We start from the raw sequence: 12,202 nt of genomic DNA on the forward strand, positions 1-12,202 counted from the left end.
TTCCCAAGTGTCGGCTATAGTGACACCCATCTTTAAAGCTGGTGACCCCCAGGAAGTTTGCAATTACAGACCCATCAGTATCTTACCTATAGTGTCCAAAGTAGTGGAAAAGTTGGTGTGTGAGTAGCTTGTTTTCCATCTGAACAACACCCCTTTCACATTATATCCTATTCAGTTTGGCTTTAGAGATCATCATTTCACTGAGACAGCCAACTGCTTTTTTTTGGAAAATGTGAAGTCTCTAATGGATAGAGGTGGTGTTGTAGGGGCTGTGTTCCTTGACCTAAGGAAAGCCTTTGACACTGTCTGTCCTTATTGCCAAGCTGTCAAACAATAAGAAATGGCTAAATCTATCATGCCTTCAACTAAATGTGACAACAACAGTGTGCATATGTTTTTTACTAAAAGCCTTAGCACTATTTTGGAATCAAATATTTTTGTAGCAGGAGTAAAATTACAGGTGGTGCAGGAATTTAAATATATTGGCATTGTGATTGATATGAATGTATCTTTCAAATCACAAGTATAGAAAGTTGTGAACAGAGCTAAATTTAATCTGTCCAACTTCCGATTCATAAAAACTGTCTCTCAACTGAGGCAGCCAGAATTTACATGAATACCATGATCATTTCTCAAATGACAACCAGAGCCATAGCTAGGAGGGATTGTGTCATACCATTCAGAAAAAGTGCTTTTAGTCCAGGGGTTCCCAATGTCTGGTGATGGAGGGCCAATTTCCGGAGGTTGGGGTTTCGCAAAATTTCCACCCCAACTGACATATGGGCTGCCATGCCAGTCTCCACAGAGACCAGCACCACATTCCAATTGAAGATTTATTTTGTGAAACACAGACATTCAAGGTACTTTATATATTGCATAGACCAGGGCAACAAACCCAAATACAAACTATAGGCTGCTAACAGAAGTGTTACCCAGCTTCTTCCTCAGATTGATGATAAACAAGAAAAGGTGACTTAAAACTAACTTAATGACACTTAAGTAATCCTACCTCTGAACTAAACCATGAATAAGCCATGTTTGGTCTTAAAAGAAAGAGCATTAGCATTATTCACACATCCTAATTTATCCTACACTGACATGGGCATCAGACCAGCCCAGTTAACATTACCGAGAAAGAACACCTGGCTTGTTTGGTATCAACTGTAAGGTCATGCTTTGAGGGAATTGAAAATATAATTGACAGAACTAAAACTTGACAATATAGAGTTAGAAACTCTAGGTAACATTTGAACAATTTTTCACATTCCTCAAAGCCATCACACCCCCTACATATTCTGTAGGAATCAAGGGAGAGGAATGGCAAAGACTGCTTCGATTTGAATTTCAATTGTATTACCCCAAACCTGACCAATCAGAAGTTTGGAAGGAAAGAGATTAACATTTCTTTGTCTAAAATGTATAAAAACAGAAAGCTAAAACTAGCAATCGGGAGTGGTACAATTTGGAGTGGAACAATCTGGAAGTAGAAACCAAGGAGACAAAATCCAGGAAGACTGAACCAGACTTTGAACCAGAGCCAGAACTTGAAAAAAACTGAAAGCGACGGAATCTTCCAGCCCTCCCCGTTATGAAACGTCTGCATAACTGAATCTCAGTAAACCACACAGCTAGTATATTTCTTGTATTAGTCAGGTAAACCACAATTACATAAAACCTAGTTGTGTATGGGATCTAAATTGTAGGAACAGGCAGTGTAATCATAATACTTACTATTTTACATGTTCTGTGCCTCGAGTTAAAACTCGAGTATTGGACAGATCTTCTCTTTCTCGCACTCTTAATATTATACACCCTGCCTGTCTCTATTCTATCTTTGCAAATACATGTTGTCTATTTGCATTTTTAATAAACCTATATCTTGTATAAAATGAAACAGCCTCAAGGTAAAATCATGCAGATCAACCTCACCGCTAATCTGGATTCATATTAAAGTATTGTGCTAACGTGCGTATCAACATGTCTGGATTTCAGAGGAGTTGACCACTGTGGGTTGTATGTGTGGAGGTCACTATATAACAGGACTTTATTCAGCAATTATTATTTTTTCTGATATTTGATACCAGATTAACACGAAAACTCCAGTTTAAAGTCATTTAAAAGATGTCTAAAAGATGTTTCGAAAAAAGCATAAAGGGCTGCATCAACTCCCACAGTCGGAAATATTTGTTATCTACTTCCTGGTAGGATTTAGACTTCTTGCTGCTCTGGTTAACAGATGAGTTCATTTCTGAATAACGACTGGGTAATAACAGACATGGTACTTGCGCGGAATATGTGTGGGGCGTTGGGAGTGTTCTGTACAGTCCTTTGGTCTGGTAAGGAAACTCAGAGCGAGTTCAAATCGTTACAAAGAGATGTATTTTGATCTTTTTAGTTCAAACACTAAGCTGGTTTGATAGTACAATTGTGAATAAATACTCTTTTTTATTGGAATGTTTTCTTTTTTTGGTAGTTTTGTGTGTGCTTGGACGATGTACTTGTAAATATAGGGAAAAACTGTTTAATTCTTTATTCAATATATTTAACCATTATTTAATATGTATGTTATGACATACAGCACTCTGGAAACACTTTTCAAATAGTGTGAATCACTTATCATCACCCAATCCCTGTAAAGATTGTTTTATTATTATTATTATTATTATTATTATTATTATTATTATTATTATTGATTATCATGAAAAAGTATAATGTTGGATGCTATTTTCTTCTTCTAATAATAATAATAATAATAATAATAATAATCATAATAATAATCATAATCATAATCATAATAAAAACTTCAGAAGAACTACACTGTTCTAGATTGTTTACTGCGTACATGCTCATGCGTCCAAATTAGGAGAACACTGCTCCCTCGTCTGAATGTCTGTCACTAAATTCCTTGCAATGGAAATAATAATAAATAAATAAATAAATAAATACGGGCGTCTGCCAAGAAATAATAATAATAATAACAACAATAATAATAATAATAATAATAATAATAATAATAATAATAATAATAATAGTCTCAGCACACTGTGGTTCATCTTGCATTGGAATATTGTCAGTCCCGTTTTTATGAATTTAGACAGACCAGTTGATTCACGTTGCTGTGAGTTCTTTAATTTAAAATAATGTATTTGTAATACAAATATTAGAATTCATGTTTGTATTGTGTTATATTAAATCGAATGTCAATTAAACATTCGAACTTTTGTTTTTCGATTTGATGTTGTTCAATTTATGAACATCTTTTCAAAGGTTAATGTATGTAATTTCAGACCACGAATACACTTTTGCAATATTGTTTACATTGTATTTCTCAGAGACAAATGTCTTTTATTCCAAGCTGCGTGTGAAGGCGTGAGATTCAATAGGACAACTCCGTGGGCGACTCAGGAATTCCGCTTTCCTCCACTGCTGGTTCCGTTATGTATTCGTTCATTGTCTTCTTTTGCGATGGACTTTTTAAGTTCAGAAATCATATTTTATTAAATTCATTTGCCAAGTTCAAGAGCTTTTTTTAAAATATGATTTTCTAAACAACTGCATGAAACGTGATTTGTTTAATCATGATAACAATATGAAGAAGAAAGAAGTGGAGTTTAATACGTGAAGAGACTGCTGGACTCGACAAGGTGCAATTGTGAATATATTGGAAATTAAGTTCAATTACGATAAAGTTTGTCTATCATTTTCTTTATTCTAAAAAAACAAGAGAATGTTGAATTGGCAGCCTTGTACAGCAACGATCTGGTCCAACGTTTAACTATGTGGTGACTGAATGTTAAAGGCAGGGGAGGCGTTTACAGTAGGGGGGAACGAGATAGTTGCAACAAGGATTAGTTGTTACACCTTTAGTTTAGTTTAGTTTAGTCGTGGTCAGTTGTAAAACATGTTACATTTGACACCATACAAGAACATATTCATTAGATAGTCCGAGTGATGATATTATGATCTGAGTCCCCATTTGATTAGCATAGAATAATGCAATTCGTTCTGTAACACAATGCTGGACTTCAAGACAGAAAGCAAGTGGTATCCTTTTCAGATTGAACAGTTGTAAGTGTGTATGACAATATTTTAAATATTTTAAATGTAAAAAAAAGTCAAATAAAAAAACATATACATGTGTGTGTATATAGTCTCCAGGTGTAATTTACAATCACATACAGTAAAATGAAAAACACTTAATGGACTATGGAAAGCAAACGTATGAAAGAAGTGGGGGTACAAAGTGTATATGGAGCCTACGTAATATAATAAAGCATATACAGTTTGGATGTACTACCCTCAAATTAAAGAAGAACGCTTACACTTCAAGCTCATCTTGATTGTTTCCTTTCAAATCCATTATGGTGCCGTACAGAGTCAAAATGATGACACTTGTGTCACTGTCCAAATATTTATGGACCTAACTGAACATTTTTGTGTTGATCAGTGGCTCAAACTCCTGATTAAATCCATTCTGATTTCATGTTGTAACACAATGAAATATGGAGTCCAAGGGGGGTGAATACTTTTGAGAGCCTCTGTATAGGCTACACACCTACACAATAATAACAGTTTTTATTCTTCTACAGTTAACACAGAGACGTGTGATGAATGTATCGCCGACAACTGGGCAAGTTGCAATGGCACAGAGACTGTTTGTTTGCCCGAGGAGAAGTGTGTGTCTGTGGCTTCCAGAATTATCGAGGGTACGTCAGCTAACCCTTGCTGTAGAGCAGGGGTGGCCAACCCTGTTCCTGGAGAGTCGCAATACTGCAGGTTTTCCAGGTCTCTCTAAATTACCAATCAATGGATACCTTGAACACAGGGACTTTTTGCCTAATTAAGACCCACAATTGGTTTAATTAAGCAGTTACTACAGATCTGGATAGAACAAAAACCTGTAGCCCCTGTGGCTTTCCAGGACCACGGATAGCCACCCCTGCTGTAGAGTATACATGAAGTTTTAAACTGTCGCTTTCCAGAAATGAAGATTCGCAGCTGGTCAGAAAGCCCACACACCACTTGTTTCACCACCTATCTAATAATAAATAAATAGACTTTGGTAAATGGTAACTTTTGTCTGCAAGTAGAGTTTTGAAGCAGATTAAAAAACATCTGTGGGCCATTTCCTCTGCAACGTCAATTACACCTCCACCATGTGCAGGATGAATTATCCAATTATCTTAGGCCACTGTGTAGTCATGGCAATATACAGTTAGTTCCATAAATATTTGGACAGTGACACAATTGTCATCATTTTGGCTCTGTATGCCACCAAAATGGATTTGGGGGACCACATATCAAAATGGGTGTAATGCCTACACCATTCACCCAATTTGGATGTAACTACCTTCAAATTAAAGATGAAAGTCTACACTTAAAGCACATCTTGATCATTTCCTTTCAAAAGCCAAAATGATGACAATTGTGTCACTGTCCACATATTTATGGACCTAACTGTACATACACAGCTTCACCAATTAAAGGACTAACAACACATGCCATATTCTGCTGGCACCATAACACCCATTTCACATATATTATGATATTTTCATAAACAGTTAGATATAAACCCCTGAGGGAAGTATTCATCAGACTCCATTGTTTATTGCTCATTGGATGTTTTTGTGTAGTGCTTTCCTTTACATAGACAGAATTAGAGATGCTCTGAGGAAATGTTACACATCGGTTGCCTTTGCATTTAGTTGTTCCACTGGGCAGACAAGGCACTAGACGGAAAATCACCCCTGAAGTCCGAAGGGCCTGCAGTGAGCCCCACTTTACATCCTGTGACACATTAATCTCCTTCAACTTCAAATTTGCATCCCAGATGATTCAGAGGAGCTGCAATGGCAAGACAATCGGAGGTAAGTTCTTGCTCTTTGCTTTTGGCTCTAGCAGCAGAATATTGAATATCAGCTAGGCCCCAAGTAATTGCTGCAGATGAGTGTGAATGGATTGAAACTCTTCATGAAGGCAGCCCATTAACATTGAACTACTGACTTCCCTTCCTTAGCTGCACAGTGAGTGATGCCCTGTCTTTGCAAACTTGTGATTTTAGGGGTGACCTATACAACTAACAGGACAGGGGGCTCTCTGGTATTAAGGGTAGAGACCCCCTGCTGTAAAAGATTGCCAGGTCTGGTGATGCGATGGTCCACTTTGTTTTTACAGTAGCCTTGGAGGAAAGACCCAATGGTCGGCTCTGTTGGGGGTGCATTGCAGTGGAGTCTGAATGCACCAGAAAGGTGGAATGCAGGGGGGGCGAAGACTATTGCATTAAAGTGGTCGGTAAGTCACCGAGGGTGCTTTTGCGAGGCTTAAAAAAATGTAATGAATTGATCCCAGGCGTTTTCACTTTAAAATTTGAAATATTTGTATTTTCTTCATGTTTACCTTCCAAGTCTCCTAGATTGATTATCTCACTCAATACTACCCAAACAAGCACAACTGGACTAATACAATGTCTGCGTATCAGTCACCAAAGTATTGTTTTTACTCCTTACACTTGTAAGCAATGAGTGCATGATTTTCACTACACTCATTACTTCATCACAGTGTGCCTAGGTTTGTCAGTGGATTATTATTATTTTCTTCCATAAAGTAACCTCATTCAAATATAGCCAAATACACCCCCAAGACTACACCACCCCTTAATTGTAAAGAGGAAGGGGACCCTGGCCCTGAGTGGTGAGCTCAGTAATGCGAGTTCCATCACACAAGCCATTACAACTGAATGAAATGCAGGAGTCACACGGGCAGTCTAACATTGCCGAGTGGGATTATTACAAAACAGTCATCAATGCAAAAATGTAGATTATCAAGTTTACAATGTAATACAGTATGTGCATATACGTAGAGAGAGAAAGGGGGAGAGAGTCATGTATCAAGGTATATTCAAAGTGTATTCCTATATGTTTGAATAAAGAGATATGCTTTAGATAAGGTATTAAAGTTAATTAGAAAACAAAGAGATCTCCACAAACTTTCAAGACATATTTAACATCCGTTAACTGCACAGAATTGTTCAATTACACAGACAAATTACAACCTTCCTTATGCATTCCTGGATCTACAATTGTGGTGAGCAACACCTCCAAACAAGATATGATTGGTAATATATTTATTTTTCATAGATGACAACTATGCTGTGACCAAGATGGTCAGTAAGGGATGCGCAACTGAAAGTTTGTGCAAGCTGCCCTTGAACGGGACCAAGGCTTTGGGAACGGTGATTTTTGGAAAACGATACTGCTGCACAGGGAATCTCTGTAATGGCGCCTGGACAGGGGCTTGCCACTCTGCAGTGTTGTTTCTCTTCCTGCTGCCTCTTTGGATCTTTCTCTGAACACTCTACTGCACTCAGTGTACACACGTCCTCACTGTGTGGACTTCAGAGAACACCAAAAAGTCTGCTATAATAAAAATATTAAACAGTAACATAGCTTAAAGCACCCAGTGCAGACACTGAAACGGCCTTTTGGGTTGCTCGGTCTCATACCTGTGGTTTTACTGAATGTAGCACAATGACAGTATTATTGTTGTTGCGGGCAGCTATCAGCAACCCCCCCACCCAACAAAAGGACATAGCTCCTGTTCCACCCTCTAAATTATGCAATTATCAAGAACCACAGCACTGGATTTTTCCTACATCAACTGCAACCTTCCAGTACAAGATAGTTTTGGCATGGAGTAAAATACAGGCATTATATATATAACTACAATATTGTGGTTGGTCTTCTATAATTGTTGGCTGTAGATTTGTCTGTTCAGAAATAAAGTAATATTAAGCTCCTGTGATTATTTGCTTATTTGTTTTACACAGAGGGGCTTTTTGTCGGTTCACCCTGGACACCATAATTTATAGCCTACTTATAGAAGTATGGTAATTTATTCACAATCACTGCTCTTATACATATCCTTAGAAGGACTAGCAGGATGAATATGAGATGCAGACCAAGCAGAAATAATGTACGTATATGGTGATATCTTTCAAGTCAGCAATATTTTTCAAGTCAAGGAAACTATGGGGCATTGGAATGAAATGCAGCTGTTATTGGGGCACTGAGCAAGAGCGAGCACTGAGCAGTCAGAAAGAGTGAGCAGAGAGCAACAGCGAGCAGCAGCCACAGTCTCCTAACAAGCCGAACTGAACTATCAAACTGAACTATCAAACTGGCTTTAAACTTAAATTAGAAACATAAGTACAGTTTTTCTTTCTAGATAACCATTGTAGGCCAGGTGTCATAAACTTGGGAACAATTCTTGAGAAGACAACAATGTTTCTATAAAATAACTGCATGTATTGTTTTTTATGGTTGTTGTTGTTATAAAACTTAAACAAAAACTAAGGACCAAACTAAACAATGTCTTTGATAAATTACGATAATTGATGAAAATGGTGTAAAATAAATAAAGAAATAAATCCTAAAGCAGGATCAAAGTACTAATTTTCATGGCAGCTACAAAGCTACAGCCTTCTCTTTAACTTACTCCATTTGTCCTGCTTTTATACCCTTTGTTTCAATGGCCCCTCCCTCAGACCATACCATTTCCCACTCAGGGGAACTAAGAGGAAAAATAGGCCTACATTCAAAATCACATTTGTTATCAATGAAACAAACTCTGTTATAAAAATATAACAAAAACTAAATGTAGAAAATGGCCTCTTTAATAGCATCCTTGCCCTCACCAACATGGCTACCCACAAAAACAAAGTGAAATATTTTTTCCAACCTTATAAACCCTTTGTGCAATGCCATACATTTAAAACATGACATTTGGGTCTGTCTGTGCTTTGTTTTACCTCCTGTTATGAAGTACACAATAGCACTTAAACCATTCAAACAGTCACTGGTTTAAACAAAAGGATAAGCCTTGCTCCATCACAATAACCATGGCTTCCTTGGTTGCAGACTAAACTCTTGCCTGCCTACTGTGTAATATGTTCTGTTTAGTTTGCTCAGCTGATCTTCAAGATGACTTTACCTGTTTGTAAGAGAATTTCATATGTATGGTTTTTCAGTCAATCTAAATAAATAGTTTAACTGAAAACTAATAGGTCAATTGGTTTCTCTTTTAAGATTATTTTTAGAGGGAAGGCACGGTCAAGTCAATAATCATTTATTTGTGACAAAAATAGAAAACTGATATCATTCAATTATGTTACTGAACATAAGTAATATTAAGCCTCTGCTGGATTACAGAAAAGATAGGATATTACCCCCTATTCTCCTCTTCTCCGCACAGGGCAGCTTAGGTCAATTTGGTCAGGCTGGCAGTGGGTGTGTCTCTCTCACTTCCTCCTGCTCTTGTTCTTGTCCTTGTCTCCATTTCCTCTTTCTTCTTCTCCCCTTCTCTTTGTCCGTTCCTTCTTTTATAAGGTTTCTCTTTAACCAATCACATTTTGCCAACATCACAGCATGGTTTGGGTGTGTGATACAAATATATATCGATATGGCATTAAGAAACCTAATTCCTTATCCTCTTTGTGGTATTTGGCTAGGAGCCAATCAGAGGACAGGTATCCTGGACCTTGTACTCGTATCTCTAGTTTAACTGCTAGCAGGGTCCCTCGGAATCTAGGGAACTAGGTAAAAAGGGGAGATGTCTGTTTTCTGTACCAAACCGGACAGCATAGAATTTCCTATAGAAAAATACGTTCTAACAAATTATATCTTACATGTTCTAAAATAGAGTTGGTGGATAAGATATGTGTACTGGAGGAATATATTAAGTTACTGAGTAGTAAAGAGAAACTTCATGTTGACACTCAAAAAACCAGGGGAAAAAATTCAGAATGTAATATCTCTGGTCCACTAGCAGTTCTACATAGAGGGGATGAACCCTTTACCAGGCTATCCTCTCTAAACTGCTGGCTGGCATACTGGTGTGCCTCAAAAAACATGGCTTTATTAACACTTGGGTTTGTTGTGGGGAAAGACCCAAATTGGAGGGTATTTTTCATGTTATCACAACTATTTCTAGTTATGGCCAACTATTTTCAGCAATGACTTTAGGAGCACCACCCAGGCTGCAGTCCTGCTATATTAGTTTGTAGTCTCCTTACTCCCCTCATTCACATAATTATTTCTTTGACCCAGGGTGACTGTTGAGGGACATCATGAATTGTATAATTTGAAAAAATTAAACTGCCACTATAATACCAACCTATAGCCGTACAATAGTCTATAATTATCCCTGGAAATTGAAATAATCCACTAGGGGGCAGTACAAACCACAAATGTAATAACTACAAATGTAATGATCCTCTGCCCACAAATGTAATAACCACGAGGTCACAAACATAATAATGTATACCAAAATATGAAACCCATCTAACAATTTTCAATTATAATGTATTTAAAAGAAATTCCATGTATCACAATAAAGTAGTAAGAATGTACTTAATGATTGTGTAGTCATTGGTTTATGTGAAGGTGAGCATTTATATACCTGTGTATTTCAGGACATGTTTCAAACCTGTATGAGAAGGTAGAGGAGAATAATTCAGTAGAAAAGTAACCTGGATTATTTGTAATTCTATAATTTTGTATTCTACTTTCTTGAGACATTTCTGCTATGAAGTATGTAATAATTAAAGTCAAATGAGAGATCTCAGCCATCAATGACAATTTTCTGGGTACACAGTATGGAACATATCAGCAATGTCAGACACACACTTAAAAATAAAACAGAAATTAGGTCTATGGAGATATAAAATAAAGTAAAATGAAATGCTAGGTACACACATTTTTCAACAAAATGTATGTTGACATTTACTGACAGAGATGTTAGGACTGCATCCATATTATATTTAGTAGCCTAGTAACAGGTGAACATGTATTGATTGGCATGAAATTTAAAACCATATACATAAGCATAAACAATAGGCTTTACAAGCAAACACAGTGACGCATATCTCACAATAGATCCATAAACAGAAGATCATTAAAGTGGTTGAAAATAATGATTGAAAATAGTTTTCTGTCTTAGCAGATGCCCGTATCCAGTGCAACTTAGTTTACAAACGTAGCATTTTAAAGCATGACAAAAGTACAGTAATACAATCAACACAAAATACAATTGAAAGCATTACAACAGTATAGTTGTACAAGTTGTACCATAAATACAAAACACAAAATAATAAGCATGCATCTTAGTACAATGAGGTTGTCACGGTCTCAACTGCTATTCCTTCAGCTCAACACCAGAGGTCTCTCTCTCCCGAGTATTAATCCCTGTGCTTCTTTCTCTCAGTTCCCGGATCAATCAGTCACATTACATTCCTTTCATCCATGTGCACTTGTTCTGTCTTTCCCCTCTTCCCATTGGTCTTTCACCCTTTACCCAGTCGTCCCATTCCCTTCAACACAGTATATAAACCCCTTTGTCTCTTAAACTAATCGTGAAGTCTTGCATTCACTCCTGAATCATTTCTGAGCACTATTCCTTGTTTACCTACCGTGTTCTGACTCCTGTTTTCATAGCCTTGACCACCTCTTTTGGATCTCCCAGTTTAGCCTGTTTGCCCGATCGACCGACCCTGAACTGTTCCTGTTTTCTCTTCTGGATTTCCCCTCGGATTGTTTGCCTTTCTGCTTTTCTACCTAAGAGCCTGCACTTGGATCTATCCACCTTGCCCTCGAGGTCGTTACAGAGGTAACAAGGGACATAAGAGAAGTTGTAGTTAAAGAATAGAAGTACCAAAAATACATAAGTATTTAATTATACAAATATTTTATGAAAGGTTACTGTAACTGTATATTCATCCTCACTGTCTGAACAGGTGTGTCTCGAGTAATCGCCAGAAGATGGTCATGGACTGTGTGGACATGACCTCGGTAGGAAGGTCGTTTCAAAACTTTGGGGCAAGGGTTGAAAAGGTGCGGGCTCTGGAGGAAGGGGGGCAAAGAGGGGGCAAAGTTAGACTTCTGGTGTAGAAGGACCGGAGAGGTCTGGAGGGAGTGTAAGGCAAGATGAGAGTCTGTAGGTGGGTGATTCTCACGACATTCTCATTTCAGAGTGATCATCTTTGAGTTTTAAAAAAATGAAATTTCTCATTACCGCAATAACATTTCACAAGCACTATGCTATGAGTAAAAGTAGCTCTAAGCTAGCTATAGTAATGGACAAAAAAAAATAACAAAGTAAAGAATTCTATTTTCAAGTTTTTCTCATTACCGAAGTATTGTATACCTCA

At 37.4% G+C, this 12,202-nt stretch overlaps 1 protein-coding gene across 1 annotated transcript; it reads left to right on the forward strand.

Moving 5' to 3' along the window:
• Positions 1 to 2,256: 2,256 nt before the first annotated feature.
• LOC136719185 (phospholipase A2 inhibitor gamma subunit B-like) lies at positions 2,257 to 9,058 on the forward strand. The gene is made up of 5 exons (XM_066697036.1): positions 2,257 to 2,336; positions 4,590 to 4,706; positions 5,706 to 5,867; positions 6,175 to 6,291; positions 7,137 to 9,058. Exons 1-5 carry the CDS (start codon positions 2,276 to 2,278, stop codon positions 7,346 to 7,348), a joined length of 669 nt encoding a protein of 222 aa, XP_066553133.1. The 5' UTR covers positions 2,257 to 2,275; the 3' UTR covers positions 7,349 to 9,058.
• Positions 9,059 to 12,202: the final 3,144 nt, after the last annotated feature.

Source organism: Amia ocellicauda, chromosome 23 (assembly GCF_036373705.1).
Source record: "Amia ocellicauda isolate fAmiCal2 chromosome 23, fAmiCal2.hap1, whole genome shotgun sequence".
Classification (NCBI taxonomy): Eukaryota; Metazoa; Chordata; class Actinopteri; order Amiiformes; family Amiidae; genus Amia; species Amia ocellicauda.

What these genes read in the sequence shown, in the direction of transcription:
- LOC136719185 (XM_066697036.1), top strand. Translation starts at nt 2,276, where the DNA reads ATGGTACTTGCGCGGAATATGTGTGGGGCGTTGGGAGTGTTCTGTACA. An exon ending in CTGTACAGTCCTTTGGTCTG is followed by an intron (nt 2,337 to 4,589) that starts GTAAGGAAACTC and finishes ATTCTTCTACAG; the next exon opens with TTAACACAGAGACGTGTGAT. An exon ending in GGCTTCCAGAATTATCGAGG is followed by an intron (nt 4,707 to 5,705) that starts GTACGTCAGCTA and finishes CTTTGCATTTAG; the next exon opens with TTGTTCCACTGGGCAGACAA.